Source organism: Poecilia reticulata, chromosome 11 (genome assembly GCF_904066995.2).
Source record: "Poecilia reticulata chromosome 11, P_reticulata-male-v2, whole genome shotgun sequence".
NCBI lineage: Eukaryota > Metazoa > Chordata > Actinopteri > Cyprinodontiformes > Poeciliidae > Poecilia > Poecilia reticulata.
Window position 1 is genome coordinate 1,182,016 of NC_088840.1, and position 15,322 is coordinate 1,197,337.

The following is a 15,322-nucleotide window of genomic DNA, read 5'->3' on the forward strand; positions in this document are numbered from 1 at the left end:
CCACTAAACTCATTCATCATTTGAATTTTATGTGGTGTCAGAGAATGCTCACTGACACCACATGAATGGCCTTATTCTGTCTCTGGGCTCGCTTCACTCTAAAAGAGGCCAGTGAGCACAATCAACTCCATCCTAAGAAAGCCATGGCCCTACCACAGATTTTCTTGTTATGCCTGAAAGAATAGAAACCACAGACCTTTTCTCATTCTCAGCCTTTACGGTATAGACAGATGGCTGAGAGCTTTAGAGGCTTACACCTATTGACTGTATTATGTTGGATATAGCACAGGATCAAGGTTATCTAGCATGGGGGTCACAATACCATCGGACTATTTATTTCATATTTTGACTGAAGCTAGAAACATGAAAATGTTTCCTCTATATTTTGAAGCTGTTGTACCATAAATGCGGATCCTTTTATATTTTGTGAAAGACGGTCATAAAATACATAAAAGGGTTTGAAAAAAGAAACTCAACCGATTTTGCAAACAATTTACCTGAGCAGAACCAAAGAGAGAACAGAGAAAAGATGCAGACAAGAATCTTGTCATGATTTGCGGTGAAGAAGACGTGATGGACCCAAGTTGTAGAGTGAGAAATTATGAATTTAATGAAGGACAATCACAATAATCCAGGCAGCACAGTCAAGCAGAATGTTAATGGCTCAACACTGGTAGCAACTAGTTCAAACAACTGACGGCAGACTTGATGCACAAGAGTTGACAAGGAACACAGGTGGGTTTAAATACACAGGGAGACAATCAGGAGAAACGAGGAACAGCTGTACTCAATCAAGGGGTAGCCAGGACAACACAGAGACTCAACAGAACACAGAAACCTAAATAAACACAGAAAATCCAAATCACTACAAATTTAACTGGTTGTTGTTTAAAAAAAAAAAATTTAATTCAATTGACCTGAACAACTCCTTAACATTATGTGTTGTGTTCTTATAACCAGCAGCACCTAATTAAAATTTACCATTGTCTCATTCTCCAGCCTTTGTTCTCAGGAGATGCTGCCAGTGACCTTTCAGGCCTGCGTGATTCCCAGAGACTGTGATGTGACTGAGTGGTCTGGATGGTCAGCTTGCTCCAAGCAGTGCTACTACAACCCCAATGGGGCAAAAGGGGAGCGCAGTCGCAACAGGAAAGTGAGCCAATTCCCAATAGGTGGAGGAGTGGAGTGCCCAGAACTTGAAGAAAAAGAGCCGTGCAGCCCCCAGGACGGGGTGGTTCCTCCATGCACTGTGTGAGTGAACAACTTTTCATTTTACAACCTGTGCCTTCTGACCAGAAGTAATAATAACGTTATGGAGCATCAGCCAGAGTGCTGACTTGAACCTGAAAATCTGTGGAGGGTTCTACAGGTTAAGGTGATGGATCCCAGGCCTTCCAACTCAAAGACGTGGAGATCATCATAGATTAATTATTAAAATATGAGTTAAAAGATTCCTTTGCTCTAATGACTAAGATAAAGAGGAACTTGCGTCAAAATCTGCCAGGGATATAAACAAATTTGATCTTAAGTGATGTTGCTAATAAAAGACATAATGCCTGTTTTTAATATGCCACACACTATGTGTCCATCTTAGCAGCATGTTCTAACGTAGAATATATAGTTTGTGGCATCAAATAAATGTGGTTTTTTCTTCTTACCGTTTTGTGTTTGGTCACATGAAGTAGCTTAGGTTAATGGGATCTCAATCTGACACTTCATCTGCCTTGATGTGTCACCAGCTACACCTGGAAAACCACAGAGTGGACAGAGTGTAGGGTGGACATGCTGCTGAGCCAGCAGGATCGTCGGCGTGGAAACCTGACAGGGTTGTGTGGAGGTGGAATCCAGACACGCGAGGTCTACTGTGTGCAGGCCAGTGCTGTTGCTCCATCTAATCTCAGTTCACTGAGGAGTAGAGAAGGTAACTCCCCTAATTCTTTGGAGCCTATAGTCCTTAACATGTTATATTCAGTTAATTGTGCTGTGTGGTATTCTAAACACTTTAGATACTGTGCCTTCTAAACATGAGAAAACCATCTCATTCAAAGTTTTCCAGAAGTCATGAAGGGGACACTGCAGTGCTAACATACACAGCAAACTCTTAGATCTAAATGTAAAACACTTTGGGTGTTAGAAACCTATCACACAGTCTGCAGCATGAAACATGAAGTTAGCAGCATTTTTTTTTCTTCGGCTAGACAAGCCAGTTGGTGGAGTTAATGGGTGTAGTTAAAGAACAATCCTGGAAAGAACTTGTTACACTGTGGTGGGGTGTAAGTACAGCCATGCAATGAAATGGTTAAATCAAAGCATGGTCATCTTTTAGAAATGGCTTAGTTAAGACCCAGCGTTTATTTTATTATTTAATATTGATACTCTCAAACCAATCTGAATGAGTGTTCACTGAACTGTAAAGAAATAAAACGTCAAGATATCTGAACTGTATCCTGGTGTGGTGTAGACTTGTTGCCAGTGTTTTACAGAACAAATAGAACAAGACTAGACAACTTTATAGTTGAGCAAAAGTATGAGGCTATAGAGGTCCTGCTTCACAAATATTTTGAAATAAATTAGCTAAAAACTAAAACTAGTTTTAAATTACATGTACAAGCTGTGTTCCAGACGAGCTTAGCAACGATGGCTCATCTCTTCAGACACATGTAGGACAGGGAATTAATATAGTGTCCCCATTACCATTCATTTGCATTTTGAGTTGCGTGCAGTGCAGTGAGGAAAGCACTGAAATATATATTTTCCAGTAAATCAATGGTTGTGCTGAACACACAGAGCTGGAAGTGGCCTGGAAGCTTGCCCATTTTTATCCAGCATTGACACAGTAAGTCTCCGTCCATCTGGCTGGTGAAACTGGCATCTGTTGCTGAGATTATTCAGATCTTATGCTCACAACCAGTGGCTCGTTTTCAGCCTTCCAAGCCAAGAATCCACAGTGCTGATTCTGTTAACAGAGGCGGGCAACTTCTTGGATTTTATTCTTTACTCCTGCCTGAGTCGATATACCATAAAAAAACATTATTTTTTTGTGGTTGTCATGGAGATTGTTTTTAGGTAGAAACAATAAGATATTAATGAAGGAATTTAGAGATGTAAAAAATTCAATAGATTCTGCTTTAGGCAATAGCCAAAAAGGAACAGAGTCAAAGGAAGATATAGAAAAAGGAGGAGTGGAGAATGTAGGTGGGATGAAGTGGTTCTGCCAGCTCTACTGCTCAATTTCATCTTCGTCCCTTCACTATGTCATTTTCCCTGACACCATGTATGAAATCTTGTCAGGTAGTATTTGGTCATACCTAGCAATCAACATAGCATCATCTTCATCCTAAATGTTTCCTATCTCGTGCTTAAGACACTTTTCAAACATTACAGGTTCTCCTTCATCCACCAGCTTCAATAGTCTGAAAGTGATTAAATAATGTCTTTTAGAATGAAATTGCCCAATTGATGGTGCGTCTTAACTGCAAATTTGGTGATTTCCTACAACTGTTTGAAGCAGAACTTTGTAGTTCTTCCCTTTGTTCTTTCCACAGCCAAGGTTTCACAAGTAATAGGATTCTGCAACCTAACTTTATTGCGAATATTTCCACAAAAGCGACAATTTGCTTATCAAAAAGGTGTTTTGACACCTAAAGGAAAACTGACAACTGATTCATTCATTCATTATTTGAATGTTGCAAAGGCTCATCCTTTTTTTGTTTGCCAAATAAGAGAACAGAATGCCTGACTGATCATTACCGAAACTAGGACCTAGAAAATCTATTTTAAATCATTTTCCTTCTCAAATGTTTAGGTGTCATAAGTACAAAATTCTCATTACTGATTCCTTGGATATTCAGCACTTTCACAGGGACTTTTATGTTATTTTAAAAGATCATTGTTGTGGCTCTTTCATACATACATTTATCAAAAAATTAAACTGTTCTTTCATTTGTAAGCTGTTTCACAGTTCTAGAAAATGTTAGCACACATAATCATTTTTAACTCCAGGAGTACCTGCAGGATATTTTCAGAGTGCACGCACAAAACCCCTGATACACATGAATGCATCCCCAAAATGCATCATGTGCACAAAACCAGCACAAACTCAACCCAAACCAATATGAATGCAATGCAAATGGCAGCGGGACACACAACGCCCATAAGGCAACACACACACACTTATGGCTGTACAACTTTTTTCTTCTTTTTTTTTGACAAATTACACTAACTAATAAAGACATGAAGCAAAACCTGGCTGTGTGATCCACCGGAGTAGGAGGATGGAGATTCCCAGGATCAGGTGGTGTGTCTGAGACATCAGACAACAGAGGAGGAGGCAAAGCAATATTGTTTGCTTGATTTCTATTCTTTTTGGCAAACATTTCCACTAGATTTAACTGTTTAGCCTTCCCACAGTCTTACTGTGACGCTTAGGAAGAGTGTGGCAGATGTCACAGTCTTTTGAACAAGGAAGTGATGGGGGTTTCCCATCAGCTGATTAGTTCCCAAAATCATGAAAAAAAGAAGAAAACGTATAAAATTAGGCGCAGGGTCAGTGGAACCCCACCGGCACCGCGCACAGGGTAAAAAGTTCAAGCGGAGTCCATTCAACCCCTCTTCAGATTGTGTGAGGGCTAAAACTCCATTTATTCAGTTTTAGATAGCTTCAGCTCAGTCACCAAGCCACTAAATAAACCAAAGTAACCTGACCAATAGCATTTAGGTTAAGGACTACATCTGTCCACCCCAACAGACACAAACAGATGTGGGCTTCATACAGGATGTTTTGACACAAAATGTTGAGTATTTTTAATTTCTTGAGATGACGTTTTGTGAATTAATGCTATATAGTCTGAAATAAATTTAACTTGTGATTAGGAACACATTTCTGTATTTAAAATTTTTATTGGGCCAATCTAATATTCTAAGTTTAAATAGCATATTTTAATTAACTGTAAAGTGGCAAATTACCATAATTACCACAAATAAATGCTTGAAAACATCACTCTGTGGTAAATAATTTACATGATGCATTTAATTTAGTGAAGTGAGTTATGGAAACAAATGAACGTTTTAATGATCTAATTCATTCCATATGAATGTGTATGGACACACTCTTATCAATGCGCATCCTAGTTAAATGACATGCTGGAAAGCAGCTGTGCCACTGTGATGCCATGAGTCCTCAGCTGGAACAGAGCTGGGCACCAGGATATTTTTGGCAGGTGGCTCATGGAGGCGGCCTCTCTGCTCCCTAATTTGTGTCTGGAAGCACAGCACATCGGAATGCACACCATCTGGCATGAAGATACCAGAGCAAGGGAAGTCTGGGAAGAAGCTTGTCAGACTTCACAGTTGTACAGAAGAACAAAGAGGCTATTGCTGCTTTAACATTATTAACGAAGAAAATTTTGGGAGGAATGTTTGACTTTCCACAATCCTTCACAATTTGACAAAAAAAAAAATTCATTTTACTGGTCTAATTCAACATTTGTGTCTATAATAAAAATGTTCACATTTAGCTTTGAGTCATGGTTCCAAATAAGGAATAAGCACACTAGTTCCAGTTCTAGTGAGCTGGAGCTAGTCTGGCCTGCCAGCACTCCAGACCTGTCCCTCATTGAAAGTGTGTGGAGTGCAAAATACAACAGAGACCCTGAACTGTTGAACAAGTGAAGTTCTACATCAAGCAAGAATGGGGGAAAAAAATCAACAGTTAGTTTCCTCGGTTCCTAAAGACTTATTGAGAGTTGTTTTAAGGATAGGTGATGTAACACAGTGATAAATATGTCCTTGTCCCAACTTTTTTGGAATATGTTGCAGTCATCAAAACAGAAAACAGTGACTATTTGGATACAACAATACAATTTTTCTCATTAACATTAAACTTATGCCCTTGAAATTGATTCAATTCAATACAGGTTGAAAAGGATTTGCAACTCATCACAATTTTTTTCTTTATGTTCTACACAAAGTCTCAACTTCATTGGAGTTGGGGTTGTAAATTCCAAATTATTTATTGGTTTAAAAGACAAATCTTTATGGCCATAGATCTGGCACTATGCAAATAGATATTAATGTAAAATATTTTCTTGCATGAGACTGTTAGAAAATAAAGTCCTTTATTTTCCCTGAATAAATTCTGATTAATTTAATTAGAACTGAGTTTATTTTTTATAGCACAGGGAAATTGGGGTCAGATCACTTTACACTAGAAGGTTAGGAGCTTACATCCATCCATCCATTTTCTTACACCCTCGTCCCTAGTGGGGTTGGGAGGGGTGCTGGTGCCTATCTCCAGCGAACATTTCGGGCGAGAGGCGGGGTCACCCTGGACAGTTCGCCAGTCTGTCACAGTAGAAGCTTACAGTAACTCAGAAACCAAACATTTCTTGGATGTGCAGTTACTGTATGGCAGTAAACATGGTAGGATGAAAAGAAATGGGACAACATTTGTTTAGATTAGTGTTTCTCAACCTTTTTTGGGCCAGCGCCCCCCTAGCCTTTATCCAGGTCCCTCACCGCCCCCCATCAAAGAATTTGTAGTCTACTCTGCACTGAATATTATTTTATTATTAATATTACTCTCGCTGTTGTTGATGCTTTGATTTTTATGGTTGTTTCCGGATTAATCATTAAAAATAATTTCCCAAAGAATAAAAAAGCCATGGGAATAGAAATTATTTTCACAGGTGACTAATAAAAATCCACTGAATGGACATTCAAGTTAAAATCAGTAGGTCTAACAGCAGCCAGACAGAGTGGAAAAAATATTCTTATTCTTTGCCATTTTCTAGTTGTTAAATATTACACAAAATGACCAGATAAAAGATGTACAACATGCCAGTTTAAACTTTGAACTATTTCCAAACGACTGAGCTCTGCAACATTAAAACATGGATAGAACTGTAACTATATTAATCATAACTCTTCTTCTCTTCAGTGTTTCTGTGGGTTTCTGGTGGTGCAGCTCTGTGCTGCCTTCAGGAGAATGGGACATCAGAGTATCATCCATAAAATTTCACCCACATGGCATTTATTGTGTAAACCAGAGCTTTCAGTGGAAAAACTAAAGTTCCAGGGCCTTTAAATGCCATATAAATATGGGACAGGAACATGAATGATATATTTATATAGACCTGTCTATTGATTTATAGATTAATAGTTTGTTGCTCCGTTCTATGTCACGGTTCTCCTGTTTCAGAGTTTTGCGCAACGTGCGCATTGTCTTTTTTTTTTTACCCCATAAACGCGGAGCGGCCGGGAAGCGCGTATCGATGGAGAAAAGCAGACTGACGTAAACCTTTTAGCTCCGGTATTCTGATGATTGAAATTCAAAAGTGCTGTGGTGCTACCAGATCACTTACAGAACCGGTGTTAACTCTATAAAATGAACGCTCTCTATCGAGGGATTTCTTTATTTAAATGGGTTCATTTTTCAGAGGGATACAAAGTGAGGGTATTGTTACATGTTTATCAGAGCGATGTTCCGTTGTCCTTTCATGGAAGCGGGCAGCATCCAGACGTTAAAACGCTAATATAAGTTGCTGCTTTGACAAGATCACAGCACTGCCAAAACATGTGTACAAAAATACTCAATAAAACATAATATATTTGAAAATCAGACACCAGACAAAGTGAATCACAGCAACGTCATAAGCCAGTGTAAAGCTGAACTGATGCGGTGAAGCAGGAGCGGAGCTGCGCCAAGAAGCTACAAACACTGAATAGAAGAAGAGCTGCCATCGATACAGTTGCAGCCAAGCATGCTAAAACAATACAGTTTTAGCAAGTTGCTCAAAGTCTAAACTGGTATTGTTGTGCATATAAGGTGTAAAGTTTACCTTCGACCAAATGCCCCCCAAAGAAATCCCAGTGCCGCCCTTTTGTAAAATTTTCCGCCAGCGCCCCCTGCCGTCCTCTGAACGCCCCCCGGGGGGCGGTACCGCCCACGTTGAGAACTGCTAGTTTAGATGGTAATAAAAGAGCAACCAATCATTTTACTTGATTTAACTTATCACCTCATTAGCTGGAGATGGGCACCAGCAACCCTCCCGACCCCACTAAGGCACAAGGGTGTAAAGAAAATGGATGGATGAACTTATCACCTTCTATAGCATTACATGTGGTTTAAAGGTCGCATGATATGTACACATGCTTAAGTGTGACTATTAAAAGACACATCTTTGGGGATGGCAATTTGCATGTGAATGAAGCTGAATATTGTTATTGCTCTGCTTGAATAATTCATCAGTCTGGTGACCGTGCAGAGAGTCACCGACACCTGACTGTATCTGAAATACACAAATAAAAAAGACAATCTAACTCGGCTGTGAAGGTGCAGTTGATCGACTAATTTATATTTGTCAGAATGCCTCAATGATTAGTCATATTTATGTTTTTTGCTGTTCTATTTCTTTTCTGATGTGTTTTTGTTTTTTTGTAATTGAGTTTGCACAGCTATTGCTAGTTGATTCATCGTTTGTGTTTCTCCATAGGTTTGCGGCCAGTGGACAGTGAACTGTGTTTGGGAGTTCCTCCGAATACCACACAGCTCTGCCATATCAGCTGCCCTGTGGAATGTGAGGTGTCTTTGTGGAGCGCTTGGGGACCTTGCACTTATGAGAACTGTCAAGACCAGACCAACAATAAAGGTAAGAAATTGCTGGGTAACTTTGATTGGAGGTGTGCAGTGTACACATCTTCTTAGAATGAAACCTCACTGTGGAAGCCACAATGCATTATGTTCAGCTGGAGGCTTAACATTCATTCTCCTTTAGGATTTTTTTTTGTAGACAGCAGAATTTATGGTTCAATTTATCACAGCAAGTATTCCAGGTTCTGAAATCAAGACAACCCCAGATTATCACACTACTACCACCATGTTTTACAGTTGGAATCATGTCCTTATTCTGAATTGTTGTGTTACTTTTACACCAAATATATTGGGACACCAGCCTGGTAAAAACCAGCCCCTTCTCCTACACCATTTGCTTCTTTCAGAGGGACTGAACTCTTGGCTGTTGAGAAACGATTGCTTCCTGGAGGCATAGTCTCTATTAAGGTTTTAAATTTTACCAAATGGCTGACATTTGGTCTTGACATGTATAAACCTGTTTCACACTAAGAAGCTAACCAGTAATTGCCTGTGCTGTAAACAACCATCCTCCACTGCAAAGACAGAAGTGGCATGCCGAACGAGATGGCTATTAATATTAATGCAATATTTGGAAGAGTGGCAAACATGGACTGAACACCCTTCTTCACTTCTTCTGCTGCCATTGCTAAAAGTTCAGAAATACTACAATTGTAAAACAGAGCAGAAAGTCAACATCATTCTTCACTACTTCACCTTCTGTTTGCTGATTGGCCCGGTTCAAATTCTAATCAAGTGGAATAAGGCAGGATAAGGAATGGCCAAGCTACAGGGACACACACCTCCCAAAGACGGAATCGGTTCCCTACTGCTTACATTTAAACAGTAGTCTTAATTATGCTTCCATGGCACAAATATGACTGGCTACTTGATTTGGACTCCCTACAGTATTACTGTCTATGAGGAAGAGCAGTTTAATACTCCTCACACCTGTTACAAGCCCAGCTTGGGAGAGTGACAAGTGCCCTCTAACAGTCCAGTGGTGGTAGGCTCCTTTTATTTGTCACACCACATCTGTGTCTATCAAAAATTATTTATTTTCATCTAACCTTTATGAAAACCGCTGGTGCTTCACAAGAGGTGAGTGGGTTGAGTCTAATGAGTCTTGAGATTTTTTCTGAATTTTGCAGATAAAACAAGACATTTGGCTGAGGGTACCAGTAATGGCAGAAAATGACAGTTCGGCAGAGAAAAACAGGATAAATGGATTTACTTCACAGTGGGAGAGACTGAATGATTTATGAGATACATGCTTTAACACATATAGGACACATAAGAGAGGCATCTGAAGGTTAATGGGTTAATAAAAATCAACCATCATACTAAGACTGTTTATCTGACAAATATCAGTCAATAAAGGAGATTTTAACCATGTATGAACTCTGCAACTTACCCAGTTATGTGACGTAGATAAGCTCAGCTAAAACACCCACAGATACCCATTCCAGGACTGTAGATTGTTAGGCCTATTCTTTGTATAAAATTTGACTTTCCATTCTAAAAATCTTCCAATAATGACAGACTGCATGTTTCTGGAAGCACTGCCACTCCAGCCATAATTACCCCCTGAAGCTACAGCATCTACCATGACTAATGCATGTTGACTCTGCTGTAATGAAGTGCTTTAAATGAAAGAGATGGTAGGAAATTCTCTTCCATGCATCTTAATGATGGATCAATAGCACAGTCAAGCGCTGTTCCTTATGCGAAGACAACGCATATGTGTAAGTGCGCGCACTTACACATATACACACGCACGTACACGCACACATGCAAACACACACGCACATTGATGGGTATTTTTCTCAAACCTTCATTAAAAGAACCACAGACAACGTATATGAATTTTCTGACCAAGCTTTTGCAAAAGGAGAAGACTGCAAACTGCTCCTCCAAGCCGTTCACTGAGCATTCTAAAGACCTTTGGTTACAGCTTGTCTTTTATTATCAAGCAAAAAGAGGGAGGATAGGCAGCAGAGACAAAATATTACTACAAACAGGCAGTTTCTAAGATAGGGAGTATTCCGGTTGATAGGAAGGCACCTGTGGAAACGTAATTTAAGGTCTGGGAAATACACAGTTAACTGTTTCACATGAAGACAAACAGGCAGATGTGGCCTCCAGGTCAGTTTATACACAGAAGAAAGAGAACACTTTAAACTGAAAATCACAATAATCTATAGACTGAATGTTGATTAACTATTGTTGATTAACTATTGATTAACAGACTGAATATGAACTAAAGTAATGATAATACCAAAAAATCTCTAACATTCTCCTCTTTTTATCATTTTCAAAAGCTAAGCGGAGAAAAGAATAGATCTAATAAATGCAAGAATCCTTTTTTAAAAAAATACACAATAAATATATGAATATAATGAAATAAATAAATTAAAAAAAAGAAACAGCAAAAAATCAAATGCAGTTTTCTCATTACAAACATCACTTGTTTTCACATTTTCGATGTAGGAATCATTCAGCAAATTAATTTATCTGTTTATTGATTACAGAACTTTATCATCAGAAAACAAGTCGTCTTCATTTGTGTCATAGGTTATTTTCACCAGCTGATAGCTGACCACAGCAGTGTTAATTGTCTTTAGCATCATGCTTCGAAGGCACGGAATAATGCAACTTGTGAACAGGCAAAAAAGAATCAAAACACCCAGAATAGGTCTTCCAAGCTTCAACAGTAAATTCCACCATGGTCCGGAAGTAAGCCAAGAAAAAAAGAAAAGGATGAGATCCTTGCGTTCCACTTTCCACATAATGTTTAAGTTCCTCCAGTTCACGTAGAGCGTCAGAAATAGTTCCACCAGTTCCTGTTTCATCAGGAACAAATTTACAGCACGCTGGGCCAATGATTTTACAAACACCTCCCTGAGAGGCTGTGAGGAAGTCCAGTACAACACGGTTTTGCAGAACCACGTTTCTCAGTTCAGTCAGCTCTCTCGCGGTGCCGTTGGCCAGCTGGTGTGTGCTGTTGATGAGTCGCAGTAATCCATATCTGTTGATCTCAATGTGGTCCCGAATCTCACCTACTCCGACCCATGGAAACATGCCTTGCATCAACTTTTCTCCCCTGCCCCAAATCTTGAACTCCCAAGGAACTCCAGTGTCTGTAGTGAGGCCTCCCCAGCATTTGACCTCTGGCATAACTGCACGCTTGGAGCGGGCAGCTAAAACGTGTTGTCCTTTTCTGATGAATGCAATCGGGCTGATTAGGGGGACCAAAGCACACAGTCCTCCCCAATATTGTGGCAAGACCATGTAAGCTCCATTTCCACACAGTACCAGTCCGCCATCACCCGTGAACCATAGTCTCCTGGCACTATGGCGCTACACAGTGTTGTCTCCTGTCGTCCTCTCGTCCGATGTGTGATGTTAAAACTTCTCTCCTGAAGCAAGTCGTCACAGTCTGGATTGTCCTTCCAGACTTTGCAGCCGGGGGTCGCCCTCTGACCCCTGCAGGCAATGCAGTTGATGTAATCCGGTGTCGTTTCGCAGTAGGTGTAAACTTTGTTACACAAATTCCAAGGTAACATCCCAAGAGAAACGTGTCCATTGTTGAAAACACAGATCCTCAGAGACCCAGGTTTAGCTCCTGCTAAAGAAATGATCTCTGGTATTTTCCATGCAGTTTGTGGAAACGGAAGTACGTCAGTCGCAAATGAACAGTTCATAGATCCAAAAAGCCCTTTTGCGGGATCTCCTCGTTCCCCTCATGAGCAGTCCCGTTCATCAGCTGCCACCACAGGTTGGTGCTGTAGTCATGTGGGTGGAAAATGAGGTCATTTCCTCCTCCAAACATCAGACATGCTGCAGTCACAGCGCAGTAGAAGATCCATCTGGCATATGGAGTTCCCATTGCTGCTCGGCACGCAGAGATGTCAAAACCCCCAAACTAAAGAGTGAGGATCTTAAGTGTTTCTTCACCGTTTGAGACGAACCACCCTATTGGTCAGGAACCCCTTTGTAGCCAGAACTTCCCTGTCACTCAGGTTTAGCGGTCCAACACTCTCTGAAGCTTGCAGTGACCGAGATGTATCCAGCTGGATCTTTCAGCAATCTTAACAGCTGTTGGTGTGGTCATCAGCACCTGGAACGGTCCTTCCCACCGTGGACTCGCCCAGTTCTTTCGTTTGATGACTTTAATGTAGACCCAGTCTCCTGGCTCGATGGGAGCGGTCTCCTGCGAAGGAATAGAATCAGAAGGCAGTAAATTTGTACTGGACACTTCCTTCCAAATTCCAAAATTTAGTTCCAAACTGTTCCAAAATTTAGTTCCAAATTTAGTTCTTAAACTGAATTTTAGTTCCAAATTCAGTTTAAGAGTTCTGATCATACACTCTGCTAATGTTTGTTCTACATCTGCTTTCTGTAAATCTGGAGCAAACAGAGGCAATCTATAAGCTCTCCCATGAATTATTTCAAAAGCATGCTTTGCTGGAACTATTTCAACCCATTTAGAGAAAGCATCAATCATCATCTAACAGTATTTGTTAATTCAAAAGTTCATAACAAAAAAAATTATACCTCACCATTTTCCCTTTCCCCCCCTTTTTACACATGGCATTGCCCATGTGTCACAATCACTTGCTTCAAATAAAGTCTTTGGGAGGATTAATAGTTAATTCAAGTGAACTCACAGGTTTATTGCTTTTAAAAGATGTTTTAGCAAACAAGTCTTTTAATTACAGGTTTACCTTTCATTTATTTATTTATTTATTTATTTTTAAATTCAGCAGCTTTCAACATTTCTATTTTATTTCTCTAAAATAAAAATGACCATCTTTAATTTAAACCAAATCTCAAATCCTCTAATTCAAGATTTTTCTTTTTGAATTTATTGACTATCAATCAAATCTAGATTAAAATGTTTTAGACTAAAATCTAGAAAAATGTTTCTTTTACTCACAATCATCAGTTTGTAGTAGCCATTTACATCTCCCAGGTTGCTTAAAGTCTCAGACTTTCACTTAACCTTGCATTTCAGACAAGTTAACAATGTACGTTTTTTATATTTTAAACTAAATGGTCAATAATTTCATCCGTTACTCAATTTTGTAGTAAAATTTCTCTCTTCTCATAATTTTCATTCATCCCAACATAAAATGCACAAATACAAAACCAATTTTAATTAATTTGTAGATTCTTTATAGAATTAAATGTTTCAGGTAATTGCAAAGAAATAATTCATAATATTTCAACACCGCAATATAAATTATTTTCAACACTTAGAGATGTTTAATTTAGTTCCAAACTAGTATTTATTTTAAAGGAAATAAAACATTTGCAAATCATTATTAGCTTTGAATCTGTAATAATTTTAGTTGGTGTAATTTAGTCGTATCACGCTATCAGTTTTTCTATTTTTTCTCTTAACTTTTAGTCATTACAGTTTTTTCGTTCACAGTTTCCCAATCTATGGCTCGTGGGCCCTAAGAGGATCACTGGCCCTTCTGTTAATGACTGAGTTAACGGGTAAAATATGAACGATTTTACCTAACATTGTACCTAAAAACCTTCAAAATGTTCTTTTCTAGATAGATAATTCCTATATGCAAACAGGATTAGTGAACACATTCTCACAGCGGTGTGTGTATAACTTCTCGCATTTCTCCTGTCTCGCTTCTTGCTTCCCCCTCCTGCTGCTGGTGTCACTGCAGCTGGTCCTCCCTCCGTCTTTCCTCCAGCTCCCTGTCAGTCCAACTGCCTCTCGTGTTGGATTTTTTTATAAGTTGTCCAGACTGTCCCTTAGTCCACCAATGAAACAAGCGGCAACAGTTCAGTTTGCTTTCTTTTTCTTTAAAACACATTATTTTCCTTCTCTACTCTGATGCCAAAGAGTAAACCAGCGGGGGTTGTAAAAGTTCGGTTGCAGCCAAACACAGGGATATAGTTCCAGTCCAAACGTCCAGTAGGACTCCATACTGTAGTCTGCTGCATGGCAGTTCCCAGATGTCCAGGAATTAGGATCAGCGGACACTTTAGTTCCTTTAGTGCCCAGTTGGTAGAAATCGTCCTGTCCTTTTTCGTTTATCAACTATTATTGGCTGGTGATGAAAGAGGGACATCATCTGATCGGCAGGACAGGTCTGAGTTGAGGTCAGAGGTCAGACGCACCGCAGCGAGGCTCAGACAGAGGAAAAGGAAAGAAGCAAATAAGAGTCAATTAGGGTTTGTTTGTCTTTCTGTGTTTTTTTTCTTTTTACACAAACATTTTCCATATAACTTTTCTTTCTTTTCATTGTATAGTTTTTTAGCCACTTATTACCCGTCATAAATCATTTCCTTATTCAAACACATATAAACATGAAACATGTTAAAAGCGGTACAAAAGCGGTTCTTCACTTTGGATACTAATTCCGAGGACAGAAAGTTTTACTCTCAACAAATAAAGCACCATTCACACATACACACACCAACAAAGCAGCAGTAGCAAAACAGCAATGTCAGCACAGTAATGACTAAACAGAAAATTCAAACTTCCTATCCGCATGAGGATTTACCCTTATGGGGTCTCCTCAATCAGAGAGGGGCTCTAGCAACACCTCTTCTTTCCTGAGAACTTTACAGATTTTTAGTCAAAATGCTGTTTAACAAGGATTCTTAAACCTCTAGATATAGCCATTTTAAAATTCACCTACGTTTCTGTAGTTTTCAGGTTGT

At 39.4% G+C, this 15,322-nt stretch overlaps 1 protein-coding gene across 1 annotated transcript in view; it reads left to right on the forward strand.

The window, feature by feature from the left end:
- The window catches only part of thsd7aa (thrombospondin, type I, domain containing 7Aa), a 132,289-nt gene that overhangs the window by 36,525 nt on the left and 80,442 nt on the right, over positions 1-15,322 (forward strand). The window contains exons 3-5 of the mRNA XM_008421220.3: positions 1,000-1,251; positions 1,740-1,921; positions 8,493-8,648. Of these exons, the coding sequence (XP_008419442.1) occupies positions 1,000-1,251; positions 1,740-1,921; positions 8,493-8,648 (590 nt within the window). The remainder of the gene's footprint in view (positions 1-999; positions 1,252-1,739; positions 1,922-8,492; positions 8,649-15,322) is intronic.